Raw genomic sequence first — 13,305 nt, 5'->3', positions numbered from 1 at the left:
GCTGTGTTTTATAACCAACACACACCTTAACTTTTTTGCAAACGGATAAGAGTAAGACACTTATCATCTTTAGAACATGACTCCACCAGACATGTAACAACAAAGCAAAACAGAAAAACCCAAAGCCGCACATCAAGTTGATAACTTCATCATCTGATTATTAGCTTGACCCAGAGTCCTTTCAATGACAGACACCCAGATTCCTTTCATTGGGAATAATATACTGTTGGTTTTACTACAAAGACAAAAGCAAACTTCAACTTTTGCTAATATTTTCCTCCTCTATCGTTCCCAAATCTTGATTAAAAAACCATGTTGGCCATAGTTTAGAGAAAGAGGATGCAGAAACCCCAGCAATATGCATTTCCTTGATTTCAATTTGCAAAAGTTACATCAAACCAGAGTAAGTGTTAGCTTGAGGTCCCAGAGGTACAGCCAAAACAGTCAAGCTGACTAAGTAATAACTCCGCATCGGATCTTTGCAATGTGCATGAAAGGCGAACCCGTTCTGACATGTCCAAAATAGCTCAAGTATTATGAATGTGAAATGTTTGATAAGGCTATTAATAATAGCTCCAGGAAAAACAATGTCCTCATTTAATTCATGCAGAAGAGGTGGAAAACTGTGCCATCTACTGTTTAAATGAATACTACCAGATATACTGTGGCACATGACAAACAACTGTTATGACAGTTTGTCTTCCTTAAAACAGAACAAATGATTCTGTGTAACTTTCAAACAAAAAACCCCTGCATTGTTTTAACCATGCACAAAGCAATCACATGCCCATATCTAAAAATGACATTTGTTTATTTCCTCATCCTCACATACTTTCACTTACACCCTTGAGATGGAATAAAGGACAAAAATACAACATGTAAGTCAAAATGTAAAAATAATTGTATCTTCCCTCCGACACGTCTGGCAGTGATAATCTATTCTATTTAAGGTCTAGTTTTGAACACATAGCCATCAAATGCACTGTGCCAGACTCTCGATGGCTCTCGTAATTCTAATGGAAATAATCCATATTGCACCGGTTATCCATTAATCTGAAGGCAAAAGGTTTCAGTTACAATAGCTCTGCTCTCAATCTTAGAAACAAAACTTTAATAATAACAATCACGTCTTTAACCCACCAATATAAAGACAAGAAATACTACAGAGGCCAAAAACAGTGAAATTTATGTACACAATCATCCACATACATTGGTCGACTATGTTTTTGCAATTAATTAATAATTACATTTTATTTCGGGATTATCATCATCTAGACATTACAATTTTCTACTTTAAATTGCTAATGGATTTTAAATGAACCTAATGTCCAATCCACACATGGCTAGTTTAATTGTACTCGTGAGTACTTGAGTTGGGACTGTGCTTTTAATAAAAATGTTTGTTCTTAACTATCAACAGATATCACTTTCCTTTCATCTGGTTCTTTATGATTTAAGTAATCTCTTGGAATATCAGAATGCAAACAAGGAGTACAATAAGAAAGCGTTACACCCGAACAGATTGTACTTGAGCAGATTGAAGGAAAAGTGAAAACTTTGTGATGGAAATCTACACTTTGAAGCCCTTTAAAAAGAAACCATGAACGCAACTGCCATAGATGTAATAATCTGCTATGGGAAGAAAGAGCCATCATTTAAGTGCATGAATGTAGTAAACAAACCATTTTTGCTCAAATATATCAGTTAAGAGTCAACGTTACAACAGTAATAGCACACGTTTTTCTACTGTCATTGCGCCCTTGTTGTATTTGATATTTAATACATCTTTACAGCACTTTAACGTAGAAAAATCACAGTAAAATTCCAATCAGTCACACAAGTTTTGTGGTCTGTGCTGCTCTGTACAGTATTGTAATCGGCACAGATAATGGATATGATATAATTTATTCATGTTATTACAAATCATTTCTAGAACACCAAAGGAGATATTGGGCAGAATTTTGGGGACCAACCTCATATCTTCTCATGTGTGCCACAGGGTTAAAGTCAAAACGTGAATGAGTAAATGACATAAAATGTTCATTTTCTGATGAAATGTCCCTTTCAATTGAAGTCAGAGGTGCATACGTTTGGTTGTATGCCCAAACAAAACTGAAATGGTTAAAAATTCTACACTATGACACAAAGAGAAATACTAAGCAGTTAATACACTGTAACACAATAAGCCCTAACATTATACGGGAGGTTAAAACCCCTGAAAAACAGTAACAGCATACCGCGTACACCGTATATAAATGAAATCTAACACTTTAACAGCGAACTCTCCAATACACCATCAAAAAAGCTCTTCTATCTATTTGCCTGTTGGTATAAATACTTTTAAACCAATGAATATTGTAGAAGGGCTTTAACGCCATACAAAATGAACACAAGCACAGCATGCCTTGTGACTAAGACGCAAGGCTTTTCTTAGAAAAAAGGTAACCCTTCAAAGCATATTATTATTGCATTCAGTCTAAGCAATATGGCAAAAGGCTGAAAATGGCTCAGGGTTCTGAAAAACACTGTTCATCCGGTGACAATTTTGTGCAAAATGACTGAAAACAAAGCATCTCCTGAAAGACCCATTCTCATCTGTCGATTGATGGCGTATTTCCTGAGAGACTCCTGAGTATTAACGGTTGACAATTCCTCAAACAGTGTGACGCTGTTCTCAGTGGTAAGAAACCGAGAAGAGAATATTTGCACAAGGCTGCTGGTGGCAGATACATAGCGCTCAGTGCAGTGGAATAAAACCCACGTCAGGAGCGTCACTTAGTACAAGTGTTCTGTGGTTAAAGGTGTACGGAGGACTGGGTAGACGTATGGTGGGATTGTGGGTGTGAAGATCAGCCTGTTTGCTCCCTCTCTGAGAGCAGGATGTGTTTATTGGGCGTTGGGCCTGGCAGGCAGTGCAGCCGGTAGGGGGAGGCCTGCTGGGGGAAGAAACAGTGATGGTACCGAGTACACCTTCTTGGGTCACCGGGGTGGTCTTGGGCGCGCCCGGAGCACAGGTGCTCTGGATCACTGTGGAATGCGCCACGGATTCTAAAAACTCCTTTGTGCCTTGTGTGCACTGCAAAAAGAAGGTAACGTATGAATATTATAAACAATCAAAGACACTTACAAGGAAAATCAGAACCATCAATTGGAGGAAAATGTTATTGTTTTGGGTAGTTAAAAGGACTAGTTGATGTTAGACAATACAGCAATATAATACAGAGCATGATGCCAGAGGATGGAAAAGAAAGAAGTTAGTTGGAAAAAAAATGGTCCATGAGCTCAGGATGATACAGCGTGGATCTCCTGGGGACTCAAGTAGTGAATGAAAAGACTTCCTACATATTAGGATGAACATGCATCATGACAGATGGACGAGCGGAACATTTGTGCATGATAAGTACACTGCAATGAGCATTATCTACAAAGCCCATGACCACAGTCAACAGAATCCCCAGAGAGCGGGTGACAACGAGATAAGCACGGCCGAGCCGTGATGACACGGTAAGTAGGAAACAATGACATAATATAGGAAAAACTGCCGATCTCTGAAGACAGCACTAATGTATGAACGCATGACCATTACGAGATGGAGTGAAAACAGATGTCGGCTAACACTCGACACACCAGGAGCGGAATGGGAACAGAGAGCAGAAAACCATCCTAACAATTTCCTCTCTCATAACAAACGTGTCTCATGATTGTGGTTTCAAAGCAAAGAATGAAAGTCAAGCAAACAGTGTAAATAAAAAGCAGAATAACGCCCAAAGAGCCACGAGGAGGCTACGGAATGGCATGCAAGCAGCCCTGACACACCCTTACCATCAAACTTCACAGGATTGCAGGGTCATCAGGCAGTACATGAGAGAGCAAACTCCTGACAGTTCTCCTCCTGTGTGAGGTTTATATCTTAATACATCAGGGCTTGATACAAGTACATGTCAAAAAACACAATGACCTGACCTAAATATGCTAAAAATTCCAGGCTATAATCATAAAAGACACTGCTTTTACTACTTTCTCTGTCTGTGATGAATGAATACTCAGAATGAGTTTGGCCAAGCTTTGACCAAGGTGTCTAAATGTTAAGCATGTAGGAATACTACAATCATCACAGAACAACAACTCCCTAAAATCAGACTAATGAACAATATCCCAATTACTTATTTGAGCAACACACACCAAAATATAATAAATGATTAACTTCTTAAAAAGAATGAAAACTGAATAATTGATACGGTGACCAAAGGCACAATCATTTCTCTATAAAAATGCTTTAAAAACGCATTAAAATGATTTTAAAAGTCATCCTTTCAAACACCGATGCCATGCAGGCCAGCAGGTGGCGTTCTTACCATGTTTGGGTCATTTTTGGCCATGAAAGAAGGCAGATCAGCATCAGAGGTGACTGTTCCAGGTGCGTCATCGGAAGGCAAAAAGCCTCGTCTGTCGATCAAGCTTCAGAACAAGGTAGCATGAGGAGTCAGATTTTTGCTTCTCATATCATGAATTCTTAACTAAAAACTCTTCTTCATATTAAATACTTAAAATGGACATGAATGTTGACAGTAAATAAGTGTTAACCCTGCTTGAAAAGTATAGACAATGCATAGAGTTGTAAAAATAACCACTTCAGTGTTATAAATCAGCTTTTCTAACTATATCCTTACATCATCATTGCAAAAGTTGCAAATATGTTACTAATAGGTTACACACTAAAATCCTGTTTTTATGCATAATCTCCATTAAAGGGACGGTTCATCCAAAAATACAAATTCTGTCATCTTTTACTCACCTTCGATTTGTTCCAAATCTGTATAAATTTCTTTGTTCTAATGAACACAGAGAAAGATATTCGGAAGAATGCTTGTAACCATATACTACAATACTACCATATACACATACTTGGAAAACAAATGTATAGTATAATGCAATGCAAGTCACTTTGGATAAAAGCGTCTGCCAAATGCATAAATGTAAATGTAAATGTAAATAACTAAACAGTTCATGGCCCTCATTGACTACCATAGTAGGAAAAATGACTTCATAATTTTTTTGTTATGTTGAACACAAAAGAAGATATTTTGAATAATGAAGGACAGCAAACAGTTCTGGGGCACCTTTGACTACCATTGTTATTTGACCTACTATGGTAGTCATTGGGGTACAAGAACTGTTTGGTTACAAGCATTCGTCCAAATATCTTTCTCTGTGTTCAACCAAACAAAGAAAATTTATACAGGTTTGGAACAACTACAGACGAGTAAATCATGACAGAATTTTCATTTTTGGGTGAACATCCCTTTAATCACATACACTGACCTTTGTATCTTAAGAGGTTGGTTGATACTAAAAATACTTTCTGCCATGATGTTTACCACGAAATGTAATACACATGAGGGCTTTTCACACTGCGCTTAACCCCGGGTTATCTTCATTCTAAACCCTGCTTTCAACCCCAGGTTAACAAATGTTTCACACCTGTAATTTTGAAGCGGGGTTATCCCTTCATTTTACCTGGGGTTATGAAAGCAAGGTTAGCACCGCTTTTGCAGGGTTAACACTGCATTGCGGTGCCAAACGTGTTCAGTGTGAAACGAAGCGGGGGTAGAATGATACGAGCAGACACTTCGCAACAGACATCCAATCAAAAACTGAACAGCGCTTACCTCATTTCACAAGCTGTGTACAGTCACAGAAACTCCGTGTGTGCCGTGTAAACAATCTTTTGAGGTTTTTATTTATTTGAGCAAGTAACGTCTTAGGAGGCTTAAAACAGCCAAAAAGGATTTGCGAGGCGTAATTTTTTCTCGAATGCGAAACAAGGTATTCGTTTATTTAAAGGGACCACGCACTATTTTTATTCAGTCAGTTTGACGCTGCAGTATTTATCCAATCATGACTGTTGACTCCGCAAATAAGAATGTTAACCCAGGATTTAGTGATGTACAGTGGGAATTGTCAGGTTATGAATACCCAGGGTTATCTCTTAACCTCTGGTAAATTATAAGCAGTGTGAAACATGAAACAGATAACCCAAGACTCTGTTTACCTGGGGTTTAGAATAACCCGGGGTTAATGATTTCAAGTGTGAAAAGCCCTATGATGTACTGACCTGGGAGGCACGGGCCCACACAGCACCATACAGCAGTTAGTGAAGATGTTGTTATAGCTGTAGGGATTCCCTGATTCTTCCCCTCTTTTACTGGACCAAGAGCCTTTGATCTACATATATCAAAAACAAGAAGCGTTATTCAATTTGACTGTAATCTTTGCATTAAAAAATTGATTACATTTTTATAGAAATTACCATTGTATAATTCAATATTCTAATATATACATTTATATGGCTGATTAAATGAGCAATCTTTGTGATATTTACATCTTCGTTAGTCGTGAGATTAGAGGCCACCAGGTAAGTATGGAATCCTGACAGACCCAGAATGGACCAGATGGAGAAGAAGCAAATGACCAGCTCCGCAATAGTGCAGGAAGGGTTAAGGGTGCAAATCAGCTGTATAGTGTGTTGATGTCCAATAGTAAAACAAAAGTTATTAAAGGGCCATCTGTCGAAATCTATCCCATTTGCTTGTATTGTCATTCTGCCAGACCCTGTGGCCATCAACCAAAAATATCTCTCGGAGGTCATCCAGACCTGTGGCCTTCAACCGCAAACCTGAAAAGATGCTGGACACCTGCATGTAGTGGCAACTCTGGGCATGCTGAGAGAAAGGCAGGGTGTGGCGAGTCTTATAAACTGATTAGTGATGAAAGGGATTAGGACAATGGCGTAACCTACAGCAATGGTTCTGTAAACACAAAGTAAACACTGTTAACCTTTCTTTTGTGTTTTTAGGGATGGGTTGTGAAGAAACACGCATACCAAGGGATGGACAGAGGTATGAATAACGGTCCTGTGCAAATGTCAGGATTTTAGGTCCCAGAGAACACACATACTGATAAAATGCATAAAATAACTGACAAAATCATCTGCCAAATGCATAATGTAATATGTAAATGCATAAATGTAAAACAAAAAGGATATCTGGCTGGAGTCTCCTGTACTGCCTGGATGATGCCGTTCACACGTTGTGATCCTGTTGACGAAAAAAAAGAGTTACTGTACAATGACATCACTATCATCCGTTTTTGCTCCAAGAAAATTAAATATTTACAGGTTTGGTGCCATTTTAATTCAAAGGTTTGTGTCCAAAGCCCCCACTGACAGTACATCACAGACCTGTTTACAGTCTGTTTACTTTACCTGTTTCAGGTGATTTGATCACAAAAAACAATGTTAATGAAGTGTTACAATGTTAATACTGTAAAGATACGAGACTAGTAAACAGTACAGTGACTACTATTTACATAATTTTTTTGTTACATTAAAAAATACATTAACTTCATATAGAATTTATACATTAATTTTGTGTCATTTGCGGCAGGCTTAGATGTGACCATTCAAAAGACTAGCAATGTCATATAAACTGTCACGTTAAACTAGCATACAATATTAATAATAGCATATAACAATTCTAATGGAGACCATTTTAAGCACAGGCATGTTTTAGCATAGGAGAGACAAGAGGATGCAAGCAAATGCAAATCATTCACTTCAACTCGCCGCCGCTGTGATCCTAATTGAGTTTAAACTAAGTTAGCATGTCTCTCGCTGAGATAAATTGCTAACATTGCTAACCCTTAGTTTTGTTGGGGAGAAGGCTTCAACAAGCCTGAATACACAATCTTTTGCCATCAGATCACTCAGACTGCATCTGGAAGTAGTCAAAACACATTTGACCACGTTGTATGGCACTACTACAAGATGTCGCTGAAGTTGTTCCGATTCATCCTGAACAACAGCAAAAAAAACTCCCATATGAATCATCTATTTGATTAAAATAAGGTTGTAAATCTTATCAGTCGCATTCAAGACTAAAAGTGAACTGAATGCTAAATTAAGTGTTTTAAATGACAGGTAGAAAACATAAATGTAAACAAAAATGTGGCCATAAGCCATAGTCAATTTTTTGTTTAGCGAACCAGAACACTTTGACTTTGTGTCTGGCAATCATTTTGCACGTTTTCAGAACAGCCCACATATGGGAAGCAGGAGGCCAAGAGCATCATCTTGTTTCACGTGAAAGCTATTTTCATGATATTTGACCTTCGCATGATCAGTGTAAAGTTCAATTCTTGGGGGACTGTTTTTTGTACATTGCATTAGCATGATGCTACTTCTCCTGCTCAATCTCTTATCACAAGAGATGTGAGCTCAAAGCTTCTTTGTGTACGTGCATGTGTGTGTGACACTTCACTCGAAATCCAATCACAAGTGTAAAAGTAGATGCATTAGAGACGTGTGCACCTCAGCTGACCACTTGTGATCAGATCAAACCAAACCATATTTCAAGATGTAAACCAGGTCATGATCAAAAACTGCAGAGATTTGATCTCTGTGTGACGTAAAAAGCTTTGTGAAAGGACCAACTTACGCAAAGTGAGGTGAGTAATCACACAGCCAAAAATGAAGGAGGTCAGAAAGGACAGTGACACTATGAAGGTGTAAAAAAAGCGATAGTTGCGTTTCCCGACGCAGTTCCCCACCCAAGGACAGTGGTGGTCAAACCGCTCTGCAAGGGGAACAGAGAGTGCAATGTCACTTACAGGAAATGTCTGTGCATTTTTCATTAGTCACTTAAGTTGTCATTTGAGGAAGTGAAGGGTTAAGGCATTACCCTTTAAACGTGGAAATACTTTGTATGCTCAATAAAGAGATGCTGTCTTACCCACACAGTTGTCACACAGGCTGCAATGGGATGTCCGGGGTGGACGGAACATCTTGCAGGTGAAACAGTACTTGAGTTTGACCACCTGGTCATTTATAAGAATCTCTTTAGTGCGAGGAGGTGGACGATATGTTGAGGACCCAGAATTATCTTTAAAACATGATACACGTACATTAAAAACAACTTTCATGTCATACACACCAACCAAAAAATTTAAACTTACGTTTCTTTTTTAACAATGTCGCAATTTTCTTTCCGGTTAGGGACTCACCAATTTGTTTCTCAATGTCTGCAGCCTCATCTGGCAAAGCCCTTGGTAATATCCCTGGATCTGTGAAACTGGTTTGAAGGAGGGTGACGACCACGAACACAAATAACACCCCAGCAATCACTGGAATGAAGATGGTAAGGTGCTCCACCAGAAATGGGCAACTGTTAGAAATCAGACACAAAGTTAAAGACATAGACAATTACGGTAAGTTTGTGTGCTGGTCAGAGCAACATTAACTGGTGGAGATGTCTCTATTGTCAAACAATGGCGCGTGTGTGTGTGTGTGTGTGTGTAAATGTATACTCACTCAAACGTAAAAAATAAGCCACTGGTGATGAAAATAAGGCAGATGGTCATAGGGAGAACACCACATTGTCTAGATAACATAATACGTCCATCACAATAAAAGCGATTTTTTCCAGGAAAAACTTCCCATTTCCTCCGAAGGCGGTGGGAGCTTTTCCTCCCGCAGGACGGGGTGGGGGTCCGGGTGGTAGATGCTGTTAGTGCTCGGGGGTCTATTTGTTGATACTCACAGTTTTTCATTGTAAAAAATGTAATCGAAAGTACTATTCGACACTGTTTATTACACAGACTGCGACTTCTGATTGCTAACAGTTAACCTAAAACCAAGCCCAGTCTTAGAAACGAAAGCTTTTTTACGATTTTGCTTTCTGTTTATCAGCTGTGAACTTCCACGACATCTGCTGGTGATACCGTCATAAGTATAAAGTCTTTTAAAAACGACTTCTGATGTTTTTGTAAGGTAACTTAAATGTCAATACCATTTACAGGACGCAGAGCTAACGTTACCAAAATAAGTTAGCTCCGCAACAGAGGTCAACAAAGCACTATGTGCCGCTCAATGCACACGTTTGCCCCAAAATATCCAATTCAGGGAATATACCGACGAATTCATTATATTTTCATGACATGATAACGTTTACAGTCTTGCAAAATATGAGTCGCCATGACACTGAAGTCAGAAAGCTAAGCTAATACGGTTGACATTCCTCCTCACGCGCTAACTTACTCAACCGTCACGCAGACGACGCTCAGCTTCTCGCGTCACGGGCGCTCTGACGAAGATATTTAGTAGTTCAACCGTTAGAAAAATGTCTAATATTGAAATCTAGTTTAGATCATTGTAACTATCTGATTGCTAATGCAACACCCCGTTGATCGACGGACGCGACACAATGTTTACCCTAATGAAATCACTTCCTTAGCAGAGAATTACCTGAGCCAAGCGACCAATAACTCGAAAGGGTAGCGGCATCTCAGTCGACCAATGAAAAATTGTTTCCGGGACGTTACGCCCCGCCCTCTGTGTAGTGATTTCTTATTTACGGGAGCGAACGGCAGATGGATAGGGTGTAACGTTAGTATGTGTAACTGTGAACAAATGAAAATTACTACATCAACTTCATTTCAAACCCTTATTTATACTGTTAGCATACTTTTAACCAGCTAGATAGTGATATAAACAAAAATAAAAACAGAGGTAAACTGCAGACAGTTTACAATCTCTTATCAAAAGCTCAATTTACTTTTCAGACTGTTTACTTCAGAACTAAAACAGTCTGAACTTTCATGGGCGAAAACATAACAACAGTCAAGCATAGCATATATTTTCGGTTTGGAAACAATAGAACGTTTTGCCACACCAGCAATGTTTTGTTTAATGCAAGGCAAATCTTTGATACTTGAAAACTACTATATGACAAAAAATGTTTTCATTAAACAACTTGGCTGCCACAATATTTGTCAAGTTGTACAACATTCAAATATCCATTGGAATGTTATGAATAGTGAAACTATTTGGTCCAACAACGTTTTAGGTCCAGGGAAGAAAGTTACAGTGCAGAGCCAGACCTAAAAACCAGTATGATATGAAATACCCCAGGATGCAGCGTGTATAAAAGGAGCAACTCCTCCAGTGCATCAAAAGGTAAATAATTTGATTATTGCTACACATCCAGTCTTTCGCACTTTTGGCCCCAGATTTTAAGTGATCCTTCTGCTGTTGTCTTTGATCAGGGTTTAAACGATTTTCATCTTGTAGTAGAGGTTCATACTGACAAAGCAGGTGGCTACTGATCCAGAAAATCACAGGTGAGGAGGATGCAAGAAATCTTGTCAACACCTAAAACGACAACAAAAAACATGTTGAAATGACCAGCATATGTCCTATGTAAAACATGGTTCTTATCAATTTCAAGAGTCTTACCTGGACATGCATGCAGAACACTCCAAACAGAAGCAGGACAGAACTGTGCACAACATAAACAAAGACTCTTGGGTTATAAAAGCCATGTGTCTTTGTATGTTTTCCTTTGTCTCCAAGCCCCAGATACATACAAAACACTGGGGTAGCCTTTATGTATGTGTATGAGGCTACAAGCCCCAGAGTAGCAATGGGGAGTGCTAAAATAAAATTGGGAATTTGCTTTAAATGGAAGTATCGGAGAAAGCCCACGTCCCAATAAACATCTTGGATGTAGGAATAGAGAAGTGGAATTCGCCATTGGCACCAAATTGGTGTTGGAGACAATGCATCAGGCACGCGGTAACCTTTTTCTTCAGCCAGATTAAGCAGCAAAGGAGGAACCTGCTTATGAGTAAAAGTTGGGTGGCAGAATGTTTGGTAGCCATAAAACTGAAACAAACAAAATGGTAGTGCAATGACAGCTGAGTAAAATGCCCCTGTCAGCAAAAACCGAGCAAGTGCCCAGGCATAATGACACCATCTACTGCTCTCTATAGCTCCTTTACTAAGAGGCCGAGTATGGGCAAGCCTCCGTTGCAGGGTGAGGTACAGCAGAAATCCGGCATTCACAAGTCCATTGGCACGAGCACCGGTAGCAAATCCCAACAGAAGACAAGATCCAAAAGTGAACCCTTTTTCTAGAAGACAGAGGCCCTCAAAGGTGAGACCTGCAAAAAGAGTCTCGGAGTAGCCTGCTACCATAAAAACGTTGGCCGGCGTAAGACAGTACATTAGGACTGCAATAAGGGCAAGTTTTCTGTCTTGTAGCACCAGCCGACTCAGTTTGTATAGTGCCACAGCACTCAGGACGAAGAGAATGCTGTTGCCTATAGCTACGGCCACAAGTAAACGTCCATGCATTGAGAGCAATCCAGAGAGACCCCACAGTACAATGTCTGCCAATAATCGCAAAATGACAGGAAACAGAGGAAAGAATGCAAAGTTGTGTTCATATAAGTAACCTCGTTCTGCAATGAAGAGGAAATGCTCAGCATCCCAGCGACTAAGGCCACCAAGTAATGTTTCAATGGTGGGATCAAGCAGGAGAGGGGTCTCTGTTCGTGGTGGACTGAAGGCATCTGCAACATGGTCTGGAACAACCGCATTCAGTACAGCCTTCAAAATTCACAAAGATTTCATTTACAGACACTTGTGTAGTTCACAATTTGTGCAGTAGGTGGCACCCTAATCTCAATTTACAACTCAATGCATTTATTTATTCCATATAAAAACATTTTAAAAACAGTAAGTGTTTTTATCCAACACCATGAATATTTTAACTATAAAAACAATTTTAGGGCTATTGTATGCGCTTGTGTTTGACATACGTACCTGCAGAAAAAGAGAAAGCAATCGCGTAAGAGTGGCAAACCTTACAACTGTCCACACGTCATGATCTGTGCGATGGTTTGAAGTCGGCATATTTTGGTAGAGACTTAACGATTACAAAATTAGTGTTAGTTCAATCTCAGTATCAGGTGTAAATGAGTAACGTTAGACATGATTAATCTATAATTTAAACAATCAGCACAATTACGGATGCAGTATGCTTTCATTTCTGTAGCTGATAAAGCAACAAAATAATGCTAACAAAATACATTTTAAAGAACTGTATATTAGTGTTATTCTCTAATTTATCGCACCGAGACACTGAAGTTAGCGATAGTGCTCTCGAAGAAACGAGCGAAACATTCACTTCCGGTGTGGTGTTCTTTACATGTCAAAATAAAAGTCCCCAATCTTAAAGGTATTACGGACCAGAGATATAGATGTGTATACCAGGCTATGGATACTATAAACTTTTTGTGGTGCATTACTCATTATATATAGACAGCCCTCAACACTTATTAAACAAGTATTTTCCACACAAAATGCAGTATTACAAATGCGTTTTAGGTGTAGATTGCTTCAACTTTCACTTTACCATTAGCTTCTCATTACCCTTTTCTACAGACAATATTTTTCTAATTAGTAGC

The 13,305-nt window shown here is 39.0% G+C and overlaps 2 protein-coding genes across 3 annotated transcripts; both read right to left on the bottom strand.

The window, feature by feature from the left end:
* Positions 1-792: 792 nt before the first annotated feature.
* On the bottom strand, positions 793-10,396 carry zdhhc18a (zinc finger DHHC-type palmitoyltransferase 18a). Of its 2 annotated transcripts, XM_057340207.1 has the most exons (10): positions 9,368-10,393; positions 9,061-9,221; positions 8,790-8,939; positions 8,496-8,633; positions 7,046-7,097; positions 6,383-6,485; positions 6,116-6,225; positions 4,356-4,458; positions 3,823-3,892; positions 2,963-3,076 (listed from the first exon to the last, which is right to left on the bottom strand). In XM_057340207.1, the coding sequence occupies exons 1-9, from the start codon at positions 9,604-9,606 to the stop codon at positions 3,851-3,853; spliced, it is 1,098 nt and encodes a 365-aa protein (XP_057196190.1). In that variant the 5' UTR covers positions 9,607-10,393; the 3' UTR covers positions 2,963-3,076; positions 3,823-3,850. The 2 variants fall into 2 exon arrangements, with proteins under 2 accessions (XP_057196191.1, XP_057196190.1); XM_057340208.1 differs by lacking the exon at positions 3,823-3,892 and having other exon boundaries at positions 793-3,076; positions 9,368-10,396.
* Positions 10,397-10,485: 89 nt separating this feature from the next.
* pigv (phosphatidylinositol glycan anchor biosynthesis, class V) lies at positions 10,486-13,007 on the bottom strand. The gene is made up of 3 exons (XM_057340206.1): positions 12,662-13,007; positions 11,291-12,445; positions 10,486-11,206 (listed from the first exon to the last, which is right to left on the bottom strand). The coding sequence occupies exons 1-3, from the start codon at positions 12,749-12,751 to the stop codon at positions 10,898-10,900; spliced, it is 1,554 nt and encodes a 517-aa protein (XP_057196189.1). The 5' UTR covers positions 12,752-13,007; the 3' UTR covers positions 10,486-10,897.
* Positions 13,008-13,305: the final 298 nt, after the last annotated feature.

Source organism: Triplophysa rosa, linkage group LG8 (assembly GCF_024868665.1).
Source record: "Triplophysa rosa linkage group LG8, Trosa_1v2, whole genome shotgun sequence".
Classification (NCBI taxonomy): Eukaryota; Metazoa; Chordata; class Actinopteri; order Cypriniformes; family Nemacheilidae; genus Triplophysa; species Triplophysa rosa.
Note: the sequence above shows the minus strand (reverse complement) of the source record. Positions and strands in the feature narration are given on the sequence as shown.

Excerpts from the sequence above, each read along its gene's own strand:
- zdhhc18a (XM_057340208.1), bottom strand. The coding sequence starts at position 9,606 with ATGAAAAACTGTGAGTATCAACAAATAGACCCCCGAGCACTAACAGCA. Across the intron at positions 8,940-9,060 it reads AGACATTGAGAAACAAATTG|ATAATTCTGGGTCCTCAACA; the intron begins GTGAGTCCCTAA and ends CATGTTTTAAAG. Across the intron at positions 6,226-6,382 it reads ATCTCACGACTAACGAAGAT|ATCAAAGGCTCTTGGTCCAG; the intron begins GTAAATATCACA and ends TGATATATGTAG.
- pigv (XM_057340206.1), bottom strand. The coding sequence starts at position 12,751 with ATGCCGACTTCAAACCATCGCACAGATCATGACGTGTGGACAGTTGTA. Across the intron at positions 12,446-12,661 it reads TGCTTTCTCTTTTTCTGCAG|GCTGTACTGAATGCGGTTGT; the intron begins GTACGTATGTCA and ends TGAATTTTGAAG. Across the intron at positions 11,207-11,290 it reads TGTTCTGCATGCATGTCCAG|GTGTTGACAAGATTTCTTGC; the intron begins GTAAGACTCTTG and ends TTGTCGTTTTAG.